This window comes from Harmonia axyridis, chromosome 3 (genome assembly GCF_914767665.1).
Source record: "Harmonia axyridis chromosome 3, icHarAxyr1.1, whole genome shotgun sequence".
NCBI classification, from domain to species: domain Eukaryota; kingdom Metazoa; phylum Arthropoda; class Insecta; order Coleoptera; family Coccinellidae; genus Harmonia; species Harmonia axyridis.
The window spans coordinates 26,466,946-26,491,971 of NC_059503.1; the positions used below are offsets into that span (position 1 = coordinate 26,466,946).

A 25,026-nucleotide genomic window follows, 5' to 3' on the forward strand; every position below is an offset into this window, starting at 1 on the left:
TAAAATCACAGAAGAGATGGTTGTGAATTATATCAAAAACAAACTTTCTTGAAAAAGCTTGTACAAGTAGGAATAAATTGGAATAATCTAGAACTTAAAAGATTCACTGAAACATTGATATATTTCTTTCTACACACATCAACACAATCATTGTGAGTATCTTTTAGCATTTGGTCTTGATTTGTTATAATAAACCTCTGGGAGAGTCGGAGAAAAATCTTCTCAACCCTCTGATGTGCATTTCACACTTTAATTTGTACCTAATATTAAGAACCCAAAAATCGAAAAAAAAATATTCATTTTTCCATACAAACTTTTCTCGCAAATTTTTATTTTATTTGCATGATTATTTATAGAAATATGTTCCTACAAATCTTTGTTTGGGTCAAAATCACCTGAAAATCAACTTTGAATGATATTGTATAATATATCGTTCAATTCAGCGTTAAGAGTTATTTCGAAAAGTGTCATAAAATATGCAGGTCCGTATTGGAGAAAATGAGGTTGAGGTTGGCCCAGAGAGAGTACGAAACGTTGGATACGAAATCTGATTTCGTGATTACTTCAAACTGAGGATAATCTACTGTCGAATAAAAAATTGCTGTAACATTTTTTGATAATATTTGAAATGAAGAAGGAAAAAAAGAAAAATCAAAATGACAGAATTTACTCTTCTTATGATATCTCAATAACCGGCCCTGATAATCTCGATTTGTTTGAACTGCTTTATAATGCTTCTATCCATGCAACTTTTTCCCCATTTGACCGACCTTCTAACTCTTATGGTTTAAAAGTTACCAATACAATCCCATTAAAAAAGTGGCCACTCTGTATAAATTCCATTAAAAAAATTAATTATATTGATGAATTCAGTCATCATTTCTCTCTCTTCTCAATGTACCTACAGGTTTGGATCACGAATGCCACGGTTATATTAAATTTTTTTCTCCTGACAATTTCAAATACCTACATATACACATTCTATCGAAATGAAATATTGCGTTTAGATGTGCAACAACAATTATAGCCTTATGTAAAGTTTCATGTTAATATGGTACTAAGGAAAATTCAAGAAAAATATCGAAAAGGGTACTCAGTATTTCCGTGTCAAAACGAACGAAGTTGAAATTTGAGAAAAACATTGGGAAAGCAATATGTCGAATTCGATAAGGTTGCGATTCTGCGATATATACAGGGTGTTTCAAAAAAAGGTGACCCCTTCTCTTGAATAGGTAGAAAACTGAAAAATATTTGAGGTTTGCTCAATCAAAATTTTCGCAACTCCATACGTATTCAATAAAGGGCATTATGGAGAAAGAAAATTTTACACATTTTTTAAATGAATTTGTTTTTATATCAAATATGAAATTTTCAAAGAAGGCGCTAGTTACATGGTCCATACCATTGAACATAACTTTTTGAAGGTTAGATTAAGTGAACTTAAACATCATTCAATTTCACACCAAAAGGATACTCTTGGTAAAACTCGATGCAATGTACCTTTTTTTTTGAAAATTATAAGATAACCGTTGCTGGTATAAAGTGATGATAATCACTTTTAATCCTTTTAATCATTGAAAATTTGAAAAAACGTTAAGTTCGATACCACTTGGTATGAACTATACCTATAACTATAGCGCCTTCTATGAGAATCAGATATAAAAATATATTCATGGGATATAGTATATCAGAATTATCAGCTTCCAAAACATATCCCTATAAAATTTCATTACAATGTTATCAGTAGTTTCGGAAAAATCGTAAAAAAATATGTAATTTTTTTTTCTTCAACGCCCTTTATCTTGAATACTGATGGCGTTACGGAAATTCTGTATCGAGCAAACCCCAATTATTTTTCAGTCCTTGAGACGGGCTCGCCTTTTTTTGAAGCACCTTGTATGTAGAAAAATAATTTCAAGCGTTCAATATCGTGCTGATAACATCGTTAGAACAAAAGATATTTTAAGCAGAATATCGAGATGAAAGAGGAAAGGACTGACTGATCTCCGTGTTTCGTTAGGTATAGAGGGTGTATATGAATATTTGCGAAAAAATTTAGGGGGAGATTTCTCGTCAAAAATTAGGGTGGGTCTTTCATATAAACTTTTTTTTTGAGTTCCCCCCTGCTTAGTTATAGCGCCCTAAAGATGGCGCCCAAAAATAGATTTTAATTTTTTCTTTAAAAATCAAAAAATTCACAAAATAGTTATTTATGCAACAAGTGCAAAAAGTGAATGTTTATTGCACTCGACGTGAAGTTGAAGTTTTTTTTTTGCACGAGTTGCATACTATATTTTTTCTACGTTCATGCAGAAAGCAAAAAATGATTTATTGAGGTGCGCACTAGGTGTAGGAAAATGAAAAGCGCAACTTGAATACTTTATTATTAATATCGATTTGCATTGAAACAGGAACTATTACGTTACGAACAATTTAACTCAAACTTTATTTTTACCCTCAATGTTGAACAGAATGAACAATTGGTGCAATTTTCAATATGAATATTTCGTTGTGAAGTACTTTTTAAATCCACTTCTTGATTTGTTACTGCTGTAAACGTAATAGTACTTGGTAACTGTACATCGTTATTTCCTTCAGGCTGAAATATTTGTTTGTCATGATGACAGCACGTTGAAGTAGAATGACAGATGAGTGCAATAAAAACTTTATTGCACTAGTGCAATAAAGAATTTCTTTTTCCACTAAATATAGTTCAATAAAGATTTGCTTTTTGCATGAATGTAGAAAAATTAAATTAAGCTGACATTTTATGCCGGCGAGAAGGCATTAAAAAATATTTTAGAATACCTCTTTCCTCTATGATTCCAAGGGATAGAAAAAGCCACCCCTCAAACTTGTTTCGCAATAACTTTTTCTATATTCATATTTTACGATAAGAAAATCAATTTTGGATTGACTGATCCATTCTTAACAAATAAGGTCTGTCATAATTATTCGCTAAAATTCACGGATTCTGAGAAGAAATGTATCAACTAATACGCCTGAGTTGTGGAGGCTGAAATTATTTTCGACCTTAAATTCATCCAATAGGCGGATGTCAAAATGATTTTTTTATTGAAAACTGGTACAAATATAAAATAAATGTAACAATTATAAACTTTTCCCAAATTGAAAACTACTTTTCGGATGCCATCTTTAAGGGGCTGTAACTAAGCAGGGGGAGGCTCAAAACAAAAGTTTATATGAAAGACCTACCCTATTTTTTGATGAAGAATCGTCCCTAAATTTTTTCGCAACTATTCATATCACCCCTGTATAGTGTCTTATCCACTAAGTCAGACTTCGTTTCCCGTTTTTAATGGTTCAAATATATAAAATTTATATTAAAATATAAATTACAATTTATATTCGATTAAATTATCAACCATAGTCGATAGTCATAAATTTTCAACTATAGTAATTTATTCCTTTTTTAAAGTTTACAACCCCGCTTGTAGAAACTAGTGGTTCTCAACAGATCATTTGCTTTCCCGCTGAATACGTATTAGCACAACAGAATAGGGTGAACCGGCGCCTCAGCCTGTAGAAACGACGCCGAAGCGCAGTCTACACTATCGAAACTTACCTCCAGGGGCTGGGGGTGGCTTGTATCCGAGTGTGGAAGCGGACGATATCCGCGTTGCGGGTGCAAATGGGCAGATTTGCCGCAACCGTCGCTTCGCCCAAACGACCTAACGACCCGCTCGGCAAAGTGCGCGACTCGAGTGTCTCCGCCATGAACCCCGAGAAGGCCTACTTTAGCAGCCATCCGCAGCAAAAAACGTCCTTCCTTATCGAGGACATCCTGTATAACCAGCAACAGAAAATGGACCCGGTGCAAACGCCGGGCGGCATCTTCGCAAGGTTGTCGCCAAAGCACGTTGAGGAGAAGCCTCGCTGGCCGGAGAAGAAGAGGAGTTGTGGAGGATACCTGCAGCCACCTTTCTCGGCCTACCAGCCTGCGCCAAACCCTCAGCACGGCTATATCCAGGTGATGGGGGCCCTCAACGCTTGTCTCAGCGAGCCTTATAAGACAATGGCGGATCCGTACTTCTTTTCGCAGGGTATAGCTGGTTTTCATCCTCTCTTCGGTACCGCTGCCTCTGAGTTATCTCTGAACGCGCTGAAGAGCTGCAGGAGAAGGAAGGCGAGGACAGTTTTTACCGATCAGCAGCTAGCAGGTGAGTTGTATCTCAAGTCGCGTATAAATGTGTAATCTTTATAAGAAATTCACTAATTGGCGCCAAGATCAAAGAAATTGAAAGGTTCGTGATAACGCTCCAGCTTGGCCCGTTTGGACTCGGTTTGTTGGCATCAAAGAGACATTCGGTTTTCGATTGAGTTGGTTATTTATAATTCGCCGTTAAGTGTACGGACAGACTGTTCGCTTAAACATCAATCGTGTGACAAGAAAAGTAAACCAGAACAGGTTATGGTGGATTAGTGCAAATGTAGGTATCTGGATATATCAATTGGCACACACTGAATATACTTACAATTCGATAAGGGGTAAAAGTTTAATGACTCTAGATATTATATATTTTATTGAGTAATGTATATAGGTACATTTTCGCTAGATATATGATTATAAAACCTTATGGAGATAGTTGGAAGAGATGCCTTGGGCATAGATGCCTAATAATCTAGGACGCCATATTCCGTAGTATAAAATAAAAGCTGAAAGTTTCTGAACGAAATGTCCCTAAAATAGGTACAATAGTGATGGCCAAAAAGTAAGAAAAAATCGACGATTCGAGAGTATAAAGAAGGAACACTAATGACGCCAAACCTTTGCTGTAGAGCCAGCCCAAAACAAGAAATTCTAACGGTAATCCCCTACTTGTGATACATCAATCAAGATCTCGTAAAGAATGATAAAAGGCAAAACTGAGAAAATTATTGTAAATTTTGGTTATTTCGTAAAATTTGAAATTCATGATCAATCATCACTTTACTCTTCGCCAATCACCGGTACAAATTAATTCGACAAGAATTATAATTAGGTCCATTTTTCAATTCATAATCGTGTCTGATTAATAGTACATATTTGGTTTATTGTCATAAACAAGCGTTCACGAAAAAAATAGAAGATGCAAGAAATTTATTAAGATATTGGATATCAAAATACTGTAATATGGGCACCTACTTCATATAGAAGAAAAAGAAATTTTTAATCTTTCATCACGGACAGGTAATCTCATCATCTTCACCACATGTGATCACACTCTTTTTTTAGGATATCGTATTTCGAAGGTTCACATATGGATATTTTTTTCGAATTCTTTGAAAATGGTGTAAATTATGGCTGAACGCGTCGAATTTATTTTTATTTATGGTACTGAAAATCAAACAGCAATAGCATTCAATAAAGAACGTCCGGAAAAAGTCCACACGTAGCGCTGTCTTGTAGAAAATAAACGTCGTTCACATCAATACCTTACAATTCCGGCCATAAAAATGCCTTATTCACAAAATCGACGAGGAATGGACAAACCTGGGTTTTCGCTGCGGGCTAGAGCATCAATATTCTCAGTTGTTGTCAAATCGTTTCACCAATTTCACTTTTACCGACCGAGAAGGTGTTCCATGATGAGCCAAAAGTGCTTTAGTTTTCCGAACTGTTCACTATTTTTGTAATGAATTTTAATAATTTCATAGCGTTGTTGAAGCATGTATCGTTCCATTTTTATTAATGGCGTAGTTTTACTTGTCAAATGTCAAAAGATGCCAGCTCATCCCATGATAGTAGACTATTCAAAATGAAAATTCTTATTGGAAAACCCTTTCTTTATAAATGATTACGTCTAATGCAGGTTTGAAGCTCAGAGGTATGTGAACTGAACACCCCCTTATTGTTGTAGCTTTCATTGATCAGCTGAGACAAAAAATCTCTAAAAATGAGATTTGTTATCTATTGGAATGGTGGGTATTTTATGGGTGGAAGTATTGAAAATATTACATCATCTGCCGAATAGGGTCAGATTTGTGAGAAGAAAACTCATGGGTTTTTTATTTTTTTCGATTTCTTTCCAAAAACTCAACAAATCTTTTCGAACAAACGCAAAAACTAAATACCCATGATATGACAATATTCGAATTTTTTCTCTATACCCAAAACCCAAATTATCAACTATTTGTCTTTAATTCGGTTCCTGAAAATGCGCACAAAGAAATATTTTGATGATTATTCTTTGGTGTAGGTGTGATGTGTTTTGGGAAAGGGTATACTTAGAAGGTAAATTTTTTGGTTCCGCATCATTTTTTGAAGCAGTAGATAATAGTTTTTGAGCGCATCGTTGTATCATTTCATCACAAGCCTGAAATTTTCGAATTTTGTTCAGGGAATTGTATCAAGTGATAAGATTCGACTCACTAATAATGAATAAAGATTAGAGATTTAAAATATGCAGGATAGGTTCGTATCTTGAATGCCTTAGTTTGTGAATGGCAAAATGCCATTCGTGAATATTATTGTTCGAAATGTTGTTAGGGGTAATTTCAATACTATTACAGGTAACAAAGAACTAAACTGAGTAATTCGCATAGAAAAATTTTCTGTAATGTGCTGTATAATTTATTGCGTTTCATTCGAATTGCAATTTATTTGTGAAGATATCAGTTTTGAATTGACTATAACAATACGGTGTTCCTAAATTGGAGGTACAAATGAAAATGACAGATTTCTCGGATCATTTTAAGAAAAAAAATCCTATAACATGAGTCCCCAAACGCTTTGTGTTTGAGATACAGGTGTAAAAGTTCAATTTTTTCCCATAGAATCTTCCCTTCACGAGATATTTAATTTGAATTGGCCATAGATATTCTAATTTAAAATTTCCATCATATGATATGCTAATTTTGAATGAAAAACTACAGGGTGATATTCTTTCCTCCAGAACTTTTTTGGTGAACCGCTAGTAGTTTAGAAAAATGTAAAAGGAAACTCTGGTTCAGTACTACACATTTTGGTTTGTTATCGTTTTGTCGTATCTGCTATCGATTTTGAGAAAAAAATTTCAAACTGCTCTCTAGTAATCCTCAGGAAAATCAAAATTATTATAAAGAACCAGCTAGTCAGCTGTAATGAATGAATTAGTTATAAATTTTGGTACTTATTTACCCACTCTGTAGTGAAGATTAATAAAGATTTGATAAACTGATATAAGCATCGCTAAAAAGTACGACACACTAGAAACACACTGTATCTCGAAAACAAAGCGTTTGAGGGCTTATATTCATGGGACTTTTTATTCCTAAAATTATCCAAGGAATTTTTCATTTTCCTCCGTAACTCTAATATAGGAACATCCAGTACCTATAAGGTAAAAATAACCGAATTTGGTTCAAACTTCGTTATCAAGTTATATAAGTAAACGTTTTCTCACATTACAGATATGAGTAAACGTTATCGTCAAATAAAGTTTTTTCGATTACTCTTCCCAAAAAAAAAACTACGCCATTGTTTCCTCTTGAATTCAAAACTACAGATTCGATCGATTGGAATTTGGATGTAGAATGACAATTTCAATCATCGTGCAAAATCAGGTTGACTGGGTCACCAGAAGCATAGAAAATTCAAGAAACATAATGGAAAAAATGACCCGATATTTTTTTTAATCTTGAAAAATTTTATAATTTTTCTTTTACAAATAGATAACACAAATTACAAATATAATATACGAAAAGCACTTTGATTAAAATGATTCGATGAAAAGCATTTGGAACATTAATGTGTTTATTTTTCAGTATCGCCTACATATGTATTGTATTTTAGTAGTGTATATAGTCACCTTTGCTATAACGTGGTTCTATGGGGTTCATCCCCATATGCTGGGCGTGTATTTGTTGCACAGAAGAGAGTACTTCGTCTCATTTTCAACCTGAGTCCTCGAGACTCATGTCGCCCTATATTCAAGGAAAATAAAATATTATCATTTCCTTCTATATACATGTTCAATTGTCTAATTTATGTTCACCAAAATTTAAAAAAACTTAAAACATGTACAGCTTTTCATAGCTACAATACTAGGCATGAGGATATTTTATGTATTCCCAAGCATAACACTAAAAAGTATGAGTCGTCACCTACTTTCACAGGAATTAAATTATATAATCACTTGCCTAAACATTTTAAGAGACTTGGTGAAAAACAATTTAAGAAAGAAGTAAAATCAATGTTGATTGACAATTGCTTTTATAATATTCAAGAGTTCTTTACTAATTCTATCATTTAAGACTTTTTTAATACTAACTTTTGCCAACATTGTTCTCTTCATATTTTCAATATGTTGTTATTTTCTTTTTTTCTTGTTGACTATTCCTATACATTGTATGATGTCTTAAAGGAGGACTAAATTATTATTATTATTATTATTATATTCTCAATATTCAACCCAAACTCAATGATAAATACGTTTTGTTGTTTAAAAAAATATATTTGAAGATCCTCGATCTAAACATAATAATTTCAAAGTTACAACATTATGAATTCGAAAAAAAAATGATCCCTTGGTTCAAACTCGACAGCTTTAGATAAGACGAAACCATCATATAAAACAAGAAGTATTTCTCTAATTTAACTAAATTTTTCAGGTTTGGAAAAGAGATTTTCTGTGCAACGATACCTGTCTACACCGGAAAGGGTAGAACTTGCAAACGCTCTTAGTCTTACTGAGACTCAAGTGAAGACGTGGTTTCAAAATAGACGAATGAAGCACAAGAAACAAGTAAGAAAGGCCAGAGATGATCCTGTATCAAGAACAAAAACAGTATCGGACCACACAAATCAAAAATCTAAAGGTAGGAATATACATATTTATCTTTGATGCGTTGATATACTTTTGAATTTCTTTTCAAATAGATATTATGTCAGGGTTATTTCCAATTTAAACTTCTAATTTCAAACCTATTCAGTGAAACCCAGTAACGTAGCAACCAGTGGCTGAAACGCTCAGGGGGACACCTGGTACAAACTACAAACTTTAATACTTAAATAATTAATACTCAATAGAGGGGAAAAGAAATATTATTATCAGTAAAATTGTATACAGTGTTTATTATTGCTAGTAAATTTGGGAATGCATTATGTATTTTTAAATCTAGTGAGAGACTTCTTCTCCTATTTCTAAATATATACAGGGTTAGAACTAATCAGAGGGGCACTACAGGGATATCGAAAACCGTTAGAAATACAGGGTGGCTTAAATTATAAAAAAGTTGCGTTATTGAGGGCTTAGTGTGTTGCTGTTAACAGATCCAAAATATCTCGGAAAAACTACAAATCGAGATTATCTTTTAATCGACATCGCGGTAAACAATTCATAGGAGTGATTAACAGGGAGCGTCAAAATTTATTCTGCTCCAAGACGCTTCGATTCTCGCTCCGCCACTAGTTAAACCAATATCCTTTTAGATTCTCAGTATACATTCAGGGCAAGCAGCCTGTACAACGATAAATTAAGATGAACAACATTTTCTGAAAGTGATTTCCCGAATCTAAGGGGCTCTTAACATAGTTATCAAAGTCTTCAAAGATGTTGGGACCCTAAGTTGGACCATTAGAACAAGGCGCTTGACCTTCTGGTCTCTTATCGAATCCAGTTACTGGATAATTTGATTTAGTGAAATGGAGGGATAAATGTCGGGTTCCAGTTTTGGGAAATGAAGGAATAGAAGGGTGCTTTCCATTAAAGGACCTCATTTCATGCTTCTTGTTTCTAAAAAAAATTTAGCAAGTTTTCCGCATTTTCACTTTTTGTTGAAAGTTTTAATCCTTACTAAGGTAGGGTTCGTAAAAATGTCTAATTTTAGAATTTTGACCTAAAATGGGACTGTATATTCGAGATGAAAATTTACATTTGGATGTAGAATGACAAAATTTCATGTTGATCGCGACACCAGAACCAGAGAAAATTCAAAAGAAGATAGCAAAAAAATTAGCCAATTTTTGCGTTATTACGCAACCGACGCAGTTGAGATTTGAATTTGGATGAAAAAAAAACGAAAAAAAAATTACGTTTCTTCATATCTGTAATGTAAGAAAAAGACGTTTGAAAACGAAATTTCTCAAAATATTTTTATTTATTACCAGAATTCGATTGTTGTCACCTTATACTGGGTTTTCCTAAAATGGAGTTACGAAAGAAAATGAGAGATTCCTTGGATAATTTCAAGAATAAAAAGTTCCATAAACATGAGCCCTCAAACGCTTTGTTTTCGAGATACAAGATGTTTCTTGTATAGTCGTACTTTTTAGTGAGGCTTTTATCAGTTTATCGAATCTTTATCAATCTTCGTTACAGAATTAGTAGGTACCAAAACTTATAATTAATTTGTTCATCACAGCTTATAAACTGGATGTTTATAATAATTTGGATTTTCCTTAGGATTACTAAAGAGCTATTTGAATTATTTTTCTCGTAATCGATAGCAGATACGACAAAACTACAACAAACATCGGATAGAGATTTCAGAGTTCCCTGACTATCCCTGCGAATATTTTCCAGTGCGCAGGCTAGAACTGCATATAGCTCAGCCTGCACAATGGAACAGTCCTTCCCCAGAGGGATAGCCTGACTGAAGCGAGGTCCCACAATTCCGGCACCAGACCCTGTTGTTGTTGATGTAACAGAGCCATCAGTGAACCACGTGGGACCTTCGGGTCTAAGAAGCCTATAGTTGATGAAGACCATAGGTGTCTGTAAGGTACAACTACTCTGTATGGCTCATCCAAGCAGACCCTAGTGCCCGCTCGGTCACCTCTTTGGAGAAGGGGGGCGTAAGCATCCTGCACCATTTTGAGAGCACTTGCGTGCCCAATGAAGAGTCCTCCCTCACGCCATTGTCCCTGCTCCGCGATTCTATGAACTGTTTTTATAGCCACCTCCTTCGCAACAAGATGCAAAGGAGGGAGGCCTAGCAGGCACTCTATCGCTGCTGTAGGGGTTGATATCAGAGCCTCTGTAATACCTAGACAAGCTTTCCTCTGGCATTTAGTTATAAGACTTCTCCATAGAAGGCCACCACACCAAAGAGGCGAAGTTTATGATAGGCCTCACCACGATACAGCCAAGCACCCTTCGAGTAGACCATAAGATGAAGTTGGCCTTATTCGTTTAATTCTCAACGTGGTTGTTCCACAAAAGTTTGCGGTCCTATATTACCTCGAGGTAACGAGCCTGCTCGGATAGAGTGAGCCCAACCCCAGACAGACTAGGAAGTCTTATGTTGCACCCTCTTCCTAGTAAAGAGAACCATCTCTGTCTTACTAGGATTTACCGAGAGTCCGTTTTCAAGCACCATCGTTCAACCAGTCGCAGAGCATTCTGCATTAGATCTACAATGACACTGATTACCTTACGCCTGATCAGTATAACAAGGTTGTCCGCATAGGCCACCACATCAAACCCAGCCCTCGTCAGCTCAACCAGGGGCACATTCAGGACAAGATTCCACATTAGCGGCGACAGAACACCGCCCTGCGGACATCCACCGACGGAGGGTAGGTGGAACACCATGTCTGGCCAACGCGGATTGCATCACACCAAACGCAGTGTTGTTGAAGGCGCTTTCTATATCCAGAAATATAGCTAATGTGTACTCCTTCATATAGAGTCCATCCTCAATACATTTTACAACTGAGTGAAGAGAAGAATCCACTGATTTGCCAAGCAGATAAGCATGCTGGGACGGGTGCAGTAGTATAGCCACTAAAGCCTCGTCCCTAATGTATCTCTCTACCAACCTCTCCAATGTCTTGACCAAGAACGAGGAGAGGCTTATTGGTCGAAAGTCATTCGCTTTTGTGTGCGATAGTTTTCCAGGTTTGGGTATAACATTACCTTCACCTTTCTCCAGGACACTGGAATGTGTACACGGAGTATATGAAGCAATGGGAAGGCCAGCAATTCCAGCCTTCTGGAGAAAAGTACCGAAACAATGTCGTCCTCACCTGCTGCTTTGTAAGACTCGAAGCCGTTGATTGCCCAACGTACGTCATCGAGAATGTGTCACCACACGTGCAGCGATCTTCCAGTCCCCGCATGAGACCTGAAGACAGCATTCTCTCTGTGTGTTCTCATTCTCAACGAAGCCAGGAAAATGCGCCTCCAAGAGAGCTTTCTTCCTCTGAGCACGTCCTGTGCCCACTGGGAAGATTTAGGTAGTCAATCTTCGGAGGACTTCCAGCAGAGAGTATCCGCCTGAGCCGGTTAGCTTCAGGTGCACTGCACTAACAATAGTACTATGAAAATATAGAAATAAATATAAATTTTTCATAGAAAGCTCAAACAGTTACAATTCAAAATTATCCATAGTTTATTAGTTTATTTACATTTCAAACAAATTTCTGTAAAATCTCCACTCTGAAATATCGAGGAATTGATCTATTGCTATTAATTACATTTTACTAATATATACCTTGTTAACTGGTTGCATCCTTTACAGATTGTATTCACGATCATACGATGAAAGCTGAAATTCGCTCGAAAGACGACAGTATATTTCCCGAAGAATATGCTAAGCACTTGGAGAAGTCGATGTCCTCGGATGAAGATCAAGATGACAATAATAGTGATATAGATATTGTTGGTGGTGAAGCTTCTTTTAGTAGCAGTTGTGGAGAAGGCACTTAGAAGAAATAACAGTAACTCATTTCGGTATAAATCGGCGAATTCGCCAAAGAGAAACAAAAAGATTGAACTTAGAGAATAAGATTATCTAATTTCAATTGTATTCTGTGCAAAAACGAAACTAGTGGAAATGAAAGCTGATACATATTTGGTTATTTCAATATTTTTTGTGAGATATTAACAGTTGAAAATGTAAATAATGGACGCAATTTGTTCGGAGATTATTAAACTTTTATTATATTAATTATCCATTCTTATTATACATATTACCGCACATTGTCTCTACTATCAGAGTAGTAGGTATATAATTGAGTAGGTTCAGTAGGTATGCATTGAACTACTGCCGGGTAATTCGAAAGATAATATTCAAGATATATTTTAATTTAACCTCATCATTCCGAAATTGTTCAAAATTTCTAATTTTTGTCATCTAATACTCACGAGTTATTGACGCGTTTGCTTATGTCAAGAGTCTGAAATTCTAATATGATCTCTTCAAGGGAAAATTTGATAGAAATAACAGTGAGAGTAGTGCTAATGATTTTATTTAGGTATTAAATTTTTTATTCAAAGCATAAAACTATCGTTAATCGTTAAAGTGGATAATTTCAGATACTACGATAAAGCTACACCTTTTATTAGACAAATTCAACCAGAAGAAATATGGCTTTATAATAACCCAGTAACTAAAAGTTATGTTCCTTCACCAATACTATGGTCTATATGTATTGGCTTTCCAGCAATATGTTTCACATTGTTCTTCATCTTTGATCCAACCAGCAGAAAAGAATGTAAATTAGCTATATCAGGGCTAACTTTAGCCTTTTCTTTGAATGCATTTTTAACAGCGTATATTAAAATACTTGTTGGTAGACCAAGGCCGGATTTCATAGAAAGATGTTTCCCCTTGGAGAAAGGGACAGATTTCACACAATGTATAGGACCTATTGATCATGTATATGATGGGAGAAAGAGTTTTCCTAGTGGTCATTCATCTTTTTCATTTGTTGTTATGGTCTTTATGTCAATGTTTTCTGCTAGAAGGTTGAAAATTTGGACAACTGAAAGATTAAGAGGTCTTAAATTCATTTTATGTATATTACCATTATTATTGGCAACAACTATTGCCATCAGCAGAACTTGTGATTATCATCATCATTATCAAGGTAAGTGTTATATAATTCATCTGCATAAATTGTTCTTCTCTTGATGGTTTAAAACTCAGAAGAGATTCATTTTTAAACAAACGGGTTATCTTCATTACAGAAAATGTAATAACTGATTAAAATAATATGAATTTAACTATTTGAAAAAATAATGATAAAATACCCTAAAGAAGGTCAAAATAATGTGGCTTATAAACTTATTTTAATGTAACTCATTCAATATTCAAATCAGCATAATCGACATCCCGTAGGTATAAACCTAGACAGTGACAAAGGAAAATATTAATATGTGTTGTTAAACTTACTAATTACTGATATGTAGATTAGTGCTGTCCTTTCTATTAACAGTAGAATGGAACCTTGAATTTATTTTATATTATTTATCTCATATACTTGGAAATGATAATAGGGAAACCAAAATACCATTTCATTTGCTAATACTGATCTCACATCAACTAACCATGATGTAGCATAAGTTGAAAAATTGTTCCAATATCTGATAATTCCTTTATTGATATGGAAAAGTTAAGCAGAAAGAATTACAAAATTTTTATAGTTAGAATTATAATATTATATAAACATTCCTAATTCTCCTTTTTCAGATGTAATTGTGGGTAGTGGGATGGGATCTCTTATAGCATATGCTGTATTTCAATTATATTTGAAAACAGGTGCAACAAATTCCATTATGGTGAAGCCAATGATAAATAACAAGAAAATAGGAGACTGCTCATCATTCAGTAAATAATATTAATATTCATGTGAAATATTTAGTAGGGAAATTGTTTTTTGTACTGTTGAAATTATATTTTGTACAGTCAATTTATACAAATTATGTTTTTATTGGAAGTGATAGTATAAATTAATTCAACTCAATAAATTTTCTCCACTCCATCCTATTCGCCCTTATCCATTTAACCTCCCTAACACTTTCCCTCTTCTGTTAAGATTGATGGAAATTGTTCACTGTAATCTGAACTCTCGATTTTTTTCATTCAAAATCAACTAATCGATGTATTTGCTCTGAAGAGAAACACATGTTATGCAATAATATTTATTTTAAAAAAGAAAAATGTGATTTTTCCAAATAACATTTAAGATACAAAAAAAAATAACAATCAATTGTTTTGTATATTGTCTTTCTTGATTTTAGGGAAATATTTACAAGTATTCTTGTTATAGCAAGGTTCAATTGATAAAATAATTATATCAATTAACTCCTATTTTAAAATAACATGAATCAACATCATTGAGAAGTGCAACATGCACACTTCTGCCCTAACAAATAAACAGATCAATTTTTTATTCTAACAGGACATCCTATGTAACAACCATTTTCAACTGTATAATTGAGGACTCTTCTCCAATAATCATCATGACACAACAAATTTGGATTTCCTATTATGATAAGAAGAATCTTTGCTCTACTCAGAGCTACATTTAATCTCCTTGGAACAGAAAGAAAACCTAAACTGTGTTTCACATCAAATAAGATGTACTCTTCATTTGATCTCACTGTTGAAAGTATGACCACATTGAACTCTTGTCCTTGAAATTCTTCTACACTTCCTATTTTGGGTATTTCGAACTCTGCTTCCTCCAGAACATTACGAATCTCTTTTACCTATAGAGAATAATTATTGATTATTCAAAGATGTAAAAAAAATTTTATATTTAATCATAACTTACCTGTTTGCAATAAGGAGAGATAATGCCAATATCATCAGATTTCAATCCAGCCTTATATAATGAATTAACATAGAAAAGCACCTGCCCAACCTCACTGGGATTGAACCATGAAGGAGAATCTGGAGTCTGCAAATTTTTTCCGACTATCCCATGGAAGACTATGTTTGGTAGTTTTCCAGTCTTTTCATTCCTATAGAGGATGGAGCTCAATTTTTCTAGAAGCATTACCTCCTCACAATTTTTATCATCATCAGACAAGATTGGAATGAGATCACTATCATAAAAAAGCGAACTGGTAAGCTGTAATAGACTTGGCATGCTCCTGTAGTTGTATAGCAGTTTTGTGATAAGCCTGGGGTCATAGCCGTTTGATGAAGGGAATCCCACGTTATCTTTGGTGTAGGGAAACCTCTTCAGAATGCGTTCCAAATACGAACACTCAAGACCATAATCCTTGGCCAAATATGAGAGAATAACTGGACCAAGCTGTAGGGGATCCCCTGCTAAGATTATCTGACCGGAAGTTGGGTTTAAAAAAGACATAGGTATCAGGACCTCTGGTTCCATAGCTTGACCAGCTTCGTCAACCAAAATGTGACTGAAATGATCTGAAACAAATTGATGAAACTTTGAACTTGATGAAAAACATTTTTCTAAAAAAAAAAGATACCTCTTGGAAAGTCCATCATAAGAAGGGCTCCAGCTGAAGAACATGTAGAAACAGTGATTCTGTGCCTCCCCAAAACTTGACTAGTTGCACCTAGGACCATACCGTTTTCCAGTACTTGGGGCGCATGTGCATTATTAGCCTCCTTGGACATGTTTCCGGTGGTAGAGTAAGGAACCAGCTCAAGGGGTACGTTTGGCACATACTTGTGTGACACATACCTCACTAAATCACCTGGCTTTAACACCTTGGACTCTATTAGTCGTATTGCTATCAGGTCGGCAGCGCTATTTGAGGGGGCTGTAACTAAAATTCTCGAGGATGGGATCAAACGGAGGATTTGCAATATGCATTCCACCAAAGTAACAGTCTTCCCTGTGCCTGGGGGACCAAATATCACATAAGGAAGAGGCCTGGCTTCCCCCAACAATATATTTTTTACTGCTTCCTTCTGATAGTAGTTAAGTCTCTCGTTGTACCATTGTAATTGGAGTAAGTCTCTGGAAGTTGAAGATCGCGAACTAGTGTCTGAATCTTCTCCCGAGCTGCTCTTCCCCAGCAGAACTTGGTTCTTGTGTTTTTCTTTCTCTTCTGGTGTTTTTTTATTGTATTCCATGATTTTTCTCACAACTTCCTTTTTTTTCAGCATGGTCCTGCTAGAATTCAAGTCATCATCTGAACTCAATACCTGGTTCTTATACTCTTCTTTTTCTTCTGGAGTTTTCAAATTATACTCTTTAATTTTCTCAACAAGCTTTGTCCTACTTCCACGTGATTTTAAATCTGAGTGTTCGGAGAGAACATTCACATCATTCGCCTTTCCAATTTGATGAGATGAATGCTTTAAATCTTCACTTCTAATTTTAAAGCACACCTGAGGCTTCTTCAGCTCCAACTTGGAAGGAAACAACAAATCTATACCCAGATTTTTTACTGCCATATCTACAGCATAGTGGAGTCTTCTGATGGAAGTTCTTGAGGCTTCAACTTGTGTGCTGTAATCTTCATTGTTATAGGTTTGATGGAAGACGGGAGAAAATTTGAGATAAACATGCTTTGCGCCTATTTTGTGCACGTAACCCTCCCATGTAACATCTGTACTATTGTGTGGGTCATGTACATATACTTTATCACCAACCAGAATTGATGGTCGCTTTTCTGACAAATTTTCAATGTGCCATACAAGAAATTCTCCACATTTAATGAAAACTGTTAGATCTTGATTATATTTGCTCATCTCAATAATTTTTTGCACCTCCTCTAGGTATAAAAGGGTATGAAACTTATCCAAATAAATGTTGAATGACAATTCGTTCAAAAGACAAGGTTTCATCAAACATATCTGTTTTTTCAAGTCTTGAGAATTCTTCCTATTTTCATACTGCATTGTCAAATCTAAGTATCTTTTAGATAAGGCGTAATCTGGCATTCGTCGAACAGCAAACCTTGTGGGCCTGAAGACATTCTGACCTCTGATTATATTTTGCTTATCACGGTTTTTATAGTTGTTCCTTCTGTTCTGGTATTGGCCATGTGCTGTTGAAGAAGAAGCTTGTACATAAATATCTAGCCAATGGCTTATTTCCCCTTTATTTGTGGAAACTAAAAGATATTCCTTTGATTTTCCCATGTGAACACTAGTACATCTAAAAGTTACCTCTAAAGATTCTTTAGGAGATATTGAAATGTTCTCAATATGAGTCAAGATTTTACATTGTGACTTGGGCCTTGGAAATGTCACTTTGTAGATTATTACCTCTTCTTCCTCCAGCTTATTACAAATGAAGAATGTATTTGTCCGTGTCTCATTAAGACTAGAGAACTTCAAACAATTCAGTTTATTCAAGTAAATTCCTTTAATTCTTAATTGATCTTCAATTTCCACTACTCCATCTAAAACATCTTTTATATTAGATTTGCTTTTGATGAAGTTTGGTATTACTTTAAGAGCACGGAATGAGCTTTGTTTATGCTCACTTTCAATTATTTCTGCTCTAACTTTATCATTTCTTATTGGAACATACACCCCAGATAAACTTTCTTTATTGAAGAAAATTGTGTTATCGAGTTTACCTTCATTAATTTGTACATCCCAGTATGTTACTGTGCAATCTTTAATATGTGGGCGTAAAGCAGATATTTTGATGACTTCATAAATTTTACCCCCTTTATCAACCACATTTTCGTCTATTTCACACTTAGCATCTAATTGTAACCAATCTCCAATTATAGGCACAAAATCTGAAGCTACTTCATTTAAGTCAATTTCTATATCATAAGGTTTAACAAAGAGTTTTCTTTTATATCTGTCTTCCACTTTACAAATTAAAGTTCGTAAACACCATTTCGAGTTCGAGTTTTTTTCTTCGGCCCAATCGTTTTCAATCAAATGTACATTGGTCACTTTATGGCCATTTGGCTCTATGAAAAGATTGAAAGATACTTTGGAGCCTTTACGAAAATAAACAGAATCCGATTTGAATGTATACAAACTATCTATAGTGAATGTTTCCTGTTCTACATTTGTAATTTCTCCTTTTTTACCCAAAACAGTGAAATCGTCGTCAAATAAATATTCTTGTTCTAAAGGTTCGACAATTACTTTATTTTCTTTCTTGTCTTCTGTGGGAAGTTGTAATATTTTATAGGACTCTTCGAGAGACAAAGTTTCCTCTTCAACATTGCCCCAAATTAAGGACGATAAAAATTTTAACATTATGAATTAAAAAAGTTTAATGAACATTGGTGATAAAAAACATAATGTAAACAAAAAAGGGTATTATTTACACCAAATATTAGGTTAAGTTTTGTTTAGCGTTACCGCCATTGTCCTGCCGGCCATAGATAGTCAACCCATCAGCGTTGTTCATGTTACCCAATCCCATGATAATTTGTCCAACGCTGAGGAAAGTTGGAAAGTTATTGTGAAACCCCACTCCTGGTTCACCCAATAGTTTTTGCTCAAATTTCCAGAAACTTTACTAAACATTGTAAAATCTGATTCATCATCCCTTCGGCCAACCGAATGCGGATTAGTTCAAAATCATTCTTTTCCCGACTACCGATTACCAAGTCGGACTAACAGTTATTTTTCATTCGAATAATCGGATCACTATAGATTATTTATATTTACTAATAAATGTAAATATGAGATTGTGATTAATTGAATTTTGTTGACTGTTGAATTTAAAAGAATCATCTGTAATATCACCATTCACCCTTGAACGTTATTATAAAGAATAACGCAATGCCTGTGAGTGTTCAATTTTTCCTTAAAATTAAAAACTTAGGTTAGAAGGGAGTGTCGATTTTGAATGCTTTTCAGGCTTATCACTCCAGTTTTGTGAACCCTCCCCAAGTGGTGGGTAACACAGCTATACTACCTTTCAAAACAACATTTAGAGGCCCCATAAGTTCACCCTCTGGTCAAGAGCAAGATATCATAGATGAGTCATTATATTTCTTCAAAGCCAATGTTTTTTTCAGAACTTATGAAATAAAAGTGAGAAATCGACAAATGAAAGTTTCATAGATACTGACTATATTTCATTTCAGTCTGAAGCTGACCGTCTTTTAATTTATATTACTCTTTATATAACTGAATGTTTGAAAAAGCTACAAAAATGCAACAACAAAAATCAAGCCCAAAACGAAATGTACAGTCTAGCAATTACAAGATTTGATATACCCGGTGAGGCTGGATTTCCCCTCAATTCAGTATATTCCAAACCATCATCAGCGACTGAAGCTGACTTCATGCGAAATTATTTAACACAACTTAGACAAGAAGTTGGTTTGAGGGTATGTGAAAAGGTTTTCGGTGAAGATGGAAAACCTAGCAAATGGTGGCTATGTTTTGCTAAGAAGAAGTTTATGGATAAGTCATTGTCAGGTCCAGGACAATAAATAATGAAATACATAAATGAATTTTATGGAACAATTTATCCAGATATTATTGACAACTTTTATTAAACACATAAAATACTGAATGAATGATTTATAAAGGTATTATAATTGAATATTTTTGTCATGAATTATGCTCTGTTTATTTATTATAATTGCCATATTTTATGATTAAATAGTCTGCTTTGATTATTTCTTTTTTGATCTACAATTAACATCCCATCATTTTGTCAAAATGAAATGCTGTCAAATGAATCTAAAGACTTTCCATAATGACTAAAAATGGACTGGACTTTATATCAATCATTGATTATCTTCATTTTTGTGCTTACTGGCACCTTGAACACCTTGACTGCCAAGTAGGTGAGTAATTGATCAGTTAAAATAAATATAACCATATTATTGAAATCCCAAATCAACAATTAGTCTGTCTCTCAGGTTTGCTGATCTTCAAGAATCAGAAGGTAGTGATGGAGAGATAAGACATTACAATCATCCATTTATTCAGTCACATCAGATGTTTTTTGGGATGATATTCAATATAATTTTGTTCAAAATTCTTTATTGTATTTTCAAGAAACAAAGTGTGAGTATCACTAACTGTGCTAATTTAAACATTTTGTTGTGCCTATATTGCTATTTACCAAATTAATTCGCTTTCTATAAAGGAGGAGAAGGTTGAAGACCATAAATTGACACAAGGAAATAGAGAATTCAGTGTTTTTATATTTTGGCTACCTGCCCTGTGCGATATGGTCGCGAGCAGTACAATTTACATCGCACTTAATCTTACCTACGCCTCTAGCTACCAAATGTTGAGAGGTTGGTTAAGTATTCTCTACGTTAGTAGTGTTAAAATAGAGATCTTACAGGTGCCGTCATCATATTCACGGCTCTCTTAAGCTATCCCTTCTTTGGAAGAATTCCCAACCTTAGAGAGATTGTAGGCATCATTTTAGTCATAGCTGGTCTTACGACTATTGGGATCTCCGATTACGTAGATAAGCAGGAAAGTGAAGACCCAAAGGAAACTCTGATAATAATTATTGGAGACGTGATGGTAGTGGCGGCCCAGTTTTTGGCTGCCACCCAAGTCATATTAGAGGAGAAATTTGTTGTCGATAAGAACGTTCCACCGTTGCAGGCGGTAGGTTGGGAAGGTAATCTCCAAGTGTCTGCGGTGGATATCGTAAAATTTAAAACGGAGTTTTTTTTTCAGGAATTTTTGGGTTTTCCACGATGGTCGTGTTGATGGTGCCCATATGTTTTATATACGTGGGACCACCCATAGCAAATAATGCCAGTGGTACTTTGGAGGACGTTGTTGACGGTTATGTGCAAATATACAATAACTGGAAGATCATGGTTTCAACGATTGGTAAGACATATAAGATATAGTTTCAGCGTCAGTAGTGCTCAATCGGTCGATAACTCTTGGAAATTTTGGGCTAAGTGAATCATTCAAATTTTGTCGAATTCGGCAGTTTTCGGCGCATATAAGCTTAAATTATTTTTGATTTTACCAGCTGGTCCATAAGTGGTGAGATACAATACCACTCTGTTTTCTGTTTTTATATCATATTGATAATCTTTATGAAATTCTGATTTCGAAATACCCCACTTATCATCATTTATTTGTGTTATTTTTGATATAGGCCACTTTTTCGAAAAATTTCATGAATATACATAGGCGTACAACTTTGCTTCCACCGTTTTTTTTTTTCGGAATTCGAGGGTTTATTGTAAAAACTGGTTATACATTTATGATTCAAAATATTGTCCATTGCTGGCCACAACTTTCTCCCATCTTTCGGGCAGCGTACGAATCCCGCGTTGAAAAAACTGGTCATCTTTTAAAGCGATCCACGAATCCAACTTTTTACTTCTTCATAAGACCGGAATCGCTGGTCAGCCAGGCATTGTGCCATTGAATGAAACAAGTAATAGTCCGAGGAAGCAACGACTGGAGAATAAGGACTTCCCATTTCAACGTTTCCAAGTATGTCTTGACCACTTTTGCAACATTTCTCTCTTTGTATTTCGGCCGTTTGTCTTTCAATGCTCGGCTCAAACGCATTAATTGTGTTCGATGACGATCGCCTGTGATTGTTTCAATCGGTTCTAACAACTCATAATAAACTAAGACGAGCTGGTCCCACCAAATACTGAGCATGACCTTGGAATCGTGAATATCCGGTTTAGCCGTCGACGTGAAAGCATGGCCGGAATATACCCATGATTTTCTGTGCTTGGGATAATCGTAATGAACGCTTTTTTCGTCTCCAGTAACAATGCGATGCAGAAATCCCTTCTATACCTTGCAAGCAGCTTTTCACAAGCGAATAAACGCCTTTCACATCTCTCCCCTTCAACTTGTACGGCACCCAATTTGCGTCACTTCCAAATGATCCTGCCACTTCTTGTTGCGTTTGACACGACTTCCACCATGGCGGTGGTATTCGACTTGAAAATCACCGTTCTTGAAGCCTTGAAATCACTATCGACAAGTTTTTTCACTAATAGCGGCCTCATAGTTATTTGAGAGCATTAGATGAGCCTCAGCCCCAGAGTTCAACATTTTAAAGCAAAAAAAAAGCTGACATGTTTAATCGAGAAAAACTTTATGATGCAGACACAAATCGACTAATATTTCGATGGCGTTATGATCACAGTAAATAACTTAGCTTATTGTATGACATCTACAATCTATTTATTTCGACTACCACTTACTGCTTCAGCCATTTATTGCAAAACGACGGAATCAAAGTTGTACACCTAATTCCTAATGTTTTTTTTTCATCGAAATCGCTGAAAGTTTTCAAGCCTTTTTCAATTTACGTACACTCTACAGGTGGTCCGAAAAAAAATACAATTTTTAAAAAACTACCTTTGAAAAATGTCAATTAAGTCCATTTATTCAAATGGCATACCCTGAATCTGATTTTTCACCTGCCTGATACCCTCTATAGTCAATAATCTTCACTTTTTGTTGAGACATGTTGTGCCTAAAAAAATAAATAGTTTTCAAAATGCTTTGATCTTCATGTTTATTTCCTCAAATATACTTTTAATTCACAGCTATTATTAATATAACAAAAACAACATTTGTATCAAAGGGGAAGATAATTGAAAAAGAAAAATATCAAAAAATAATAACATTTTCATTGTGAAGGTAATATATTATATTCGTTCGTTGTCAGACCGATATACATTATATTTTCCACGCATACAGTTTCAAATGTATAAGATTACTCAACTCGATCCACTTATACAGGATGTTTCATTGGTGAATGTACATACGTTAACATGAGGTAGAGCTACCCCTCAGAGTAATGAACATAGATAGGGGGAGCATATTTTATTTTCAGTAAGCAGTAAGTCTTCGACGAGCTGTTTCAATCGAAACTAAATTACCAGAAGCGTTCAAAAATCCACTGTTGCATGAGTCGACAAGTTCTTCAACTATACGAGATGTCCCATTTGAAAAAAAAATTTCATAGGGATATCTCATGAAATATCAGTTTTGCAGAAAATTCAATTAACGTATACGTAAATAGTTATCACAAGAATGTTTTTACAGAAATGAAAAATTTTCAACAGAGAAAAAGCAGCAGCAATATTTCGAAAATGAATATTTTCGAAAAACATCCTGTAACTATGTAACGGTGATAGCTATGGAGTTGCGGTTTTCGCCAATGATTTCTCAAGAAAATTGGTCCCCAGACACCGCAATCAATTTTTCTCTTTCTAGTATAAAAATACTACTTCTCATTCAAAAGTGTTCAATTTGGCCCATCCTGTACCTACATGCAAATTTTCACCCCGGTGGAATCTGTTATATTCAGTTTTCCTCTTTGCATCAACCTTGAAATTGTTATTCTACATCTGCAGAATCCCTAGTTCCGAAATTATCAGCAAAAAACTTCCAACGTCTATTTTTATGGAAACTTCGTAGACTTTCTAAGTTCGTGACGAAATGATATAGCGCACTGTTCGAGGAATGAGCGATAAGATAGAGATCAACAGTTTCAAAATATTTTTTTCCAATTTTTGATTAAACCAGTGGCGTACAACAAAAAATTCCTAGAGAAAAAAAATGGGACAAAAATAATATCTACCACTTTCTGTGTTTATTAATTCTTCAACCTATTTTCAGTGAATATTCTCTCTATAGCCGTATATAACTTCTGTGGCATAACTGTCGGAAAAGAACTGACTAGCACCACAAGGAAAGTCCTAGACAGTCTCAGGGTGGTTATTATTTGGATTGTTAGTATGACCGTGTTTGGACAGAAGTTTCAGTACCTCCAGGTGAACATTTTGCCATCTTGTATTGCTTCTTAATTTTTATTCATTGATATTCAGCTCATAGGGTTCATCATCCTCTTACTCGGTATGGGGTTCTACAACGATATGGGTTGCACGAAGATAAAGGAGAAGATGTTCCCGAAAGAGGAGGAAAACTGAGACACAACAGAAAGGATGTCGGTCGTTTACATTCTTTATCTGTTTGGCATGTTAAAAATTCCACAGACCACAAAATTATCACTCCCATTGATGAATAGAGTTTAATCTCGATGTTTTACAAGTATAATAACGAGGCTATTTTCTTTAGGAAATGTTTATTATTGGCCAGATAAGCCAATGTATAATCTGTAAAATATTACAAATATTTATCATGTAAAACAATTACTAGTCAGCCTAGACGATTGTATACATGACAATGGTGTACAGGGTGTTTCGACGAGGTCATCATTGAAACTGAAAAAATAAAAGGTTCATTCCAACAGTTGTTTTTTGATTTTCCATTGTCACATTTCAGTCTGAGAAATATACGATCCCAACATTGTATGTATATTATTTATTTGAATATTATATAAAAAAGAGAATATAGAGAACATACTCGATACAACATTTCAAATTTTAATCTACGAACAGTTGTGACTATCCTATCTGCTAAAAAAGAATTATC

The 25,026-nt window shown here is 34.8% G+C and overlaps 5 protein-coding genes across 6 annotated transcripts; 4 read left to right on the top strand and 1 right to left on the bottom strand.

Moving 5' to 3' along the window:
* The first annotated feature begins 3,243 nt into the window (after positions 1-3,243).
* On the top strand, positions 3,244-12,873 carry LOC123675710 (brain-specific homeobox protein homolog). The gene is made up of 3 exons (XM_045611174.1): positions 3,244-4,181; positions 8,593-8,799; positions 12,445-12,873. The coding sequence occupies exons 1-3, from the start codon at positions 3,653-3,655 to the stop codon at positions 12,630-12,632; spliced, it is 924 nt and encodes a 307-aa protein (XP_045467130.1). The 5' UTR covers positions 3,244-3,652; the 3' UTR covers positions 12,633-12,873.
* A 108-nt stretch (positions 12,874-12,981) lies between these two features.
* LOC123675714 (phospholipid phosphatase 5) lies at positions 12,982-14,694 on the top strand. Its single transcript, XM_045611179.1, has 3 exons — positions 12,982-13,180; positions 13,242-13,795; positions 14,398-14,694. The coding sequence occupies exons 1-3, from the start codon at positions 13,116-13,118 to the stop codon at positions 14,541-14,543; spliced, it is 765 nt and encodes a 254-aa protein (XP_045467135.1). The 5' UTR covers positions 12,982-13,115; the 3' UTR covers positions 14,544-14,694.
* Positions 14,695-14,835: 141 nt separating this feature from the next.
* LOC123675711 (probable RNA helicase armi) lies at positions 14,836-19,028 on the bottom strand. Its single transcript, XM_045611175.1, has 3 exons — positions 16,155-19,028; positions 15,485-16,092; positions 14,836-15,419 (listed from the first exon to the last, which is right to left on the bottom strand). The coding sequence occupies exons 1-3, from the start codon at positions 18,865-18,867 to the stop codon at positions 15,090-15,092; spliced, it is 3,651 nt and encodes a 1,216-aa protein (XP_045467131.1). The 5' UTR covers positions 18,868-19,028; the 3' UTR covers positions 14,836-15,089.
* Positions 19,029-19,203: 175 nt separating this feature from the next.
* Positions 19,204-20,246, top strand: LOC123675715 (actin-related protein 2/3 complex subunit 3). Its single transcript, XM_045611180.1, has 3 exons — positions 19,204-19,404; positions 19,477-19,653; positions 19,707-20,246. The coding sequence occupies exons 1-3, from the start codon at positions 19,399-19,401 to the stop codon at positions 20,055-20,057; spliced, it is 534 nt and encodes a 177-aa protein (XP_045467136.1). The 5' UTR covers positions 19,204-19,398; the 3' UTR covers positions 20,058-20,246.
* A 28-nt stretch (positions 20,247-20,274) lies between these two features.
* On the top strand, positions 20,275-24,843 carry LOC123675712 (solute carrier family 35 member F6-like). Of its 2 annotated transcripts, none has more exons than XM_045611176.1 (7): positions 20,275-20,413; positions 20,493-20,640; positions 20,723-20,876; positions 20,927-21,214; positions 21,274-21,432; positions 24,211-24,365; positions 24,420-24,843. In XM_045611176.1, the coding sequence occupies exons 1-7, from the start codon at positions 20,337-20,339 to the stop codon at positions 24,519-24,521; spliced, it is 1,083 nt and encodes a 360-aa protein (XP_045467132.1). In that variant the 5' UTR covers positions 20,275-20,336; the 3' UTR covers positions 24,522-24,843. The 2 variants fall into 2 exon arrangements, with proteins under 2 accessions (XP_045467132.1, XP_045467133.1); XM_045611177.1 differs by having other exon boundaries at positions 20,276-20,417.
* Positions 24,844-25,026: the final 183 nt, after the last annotated feature.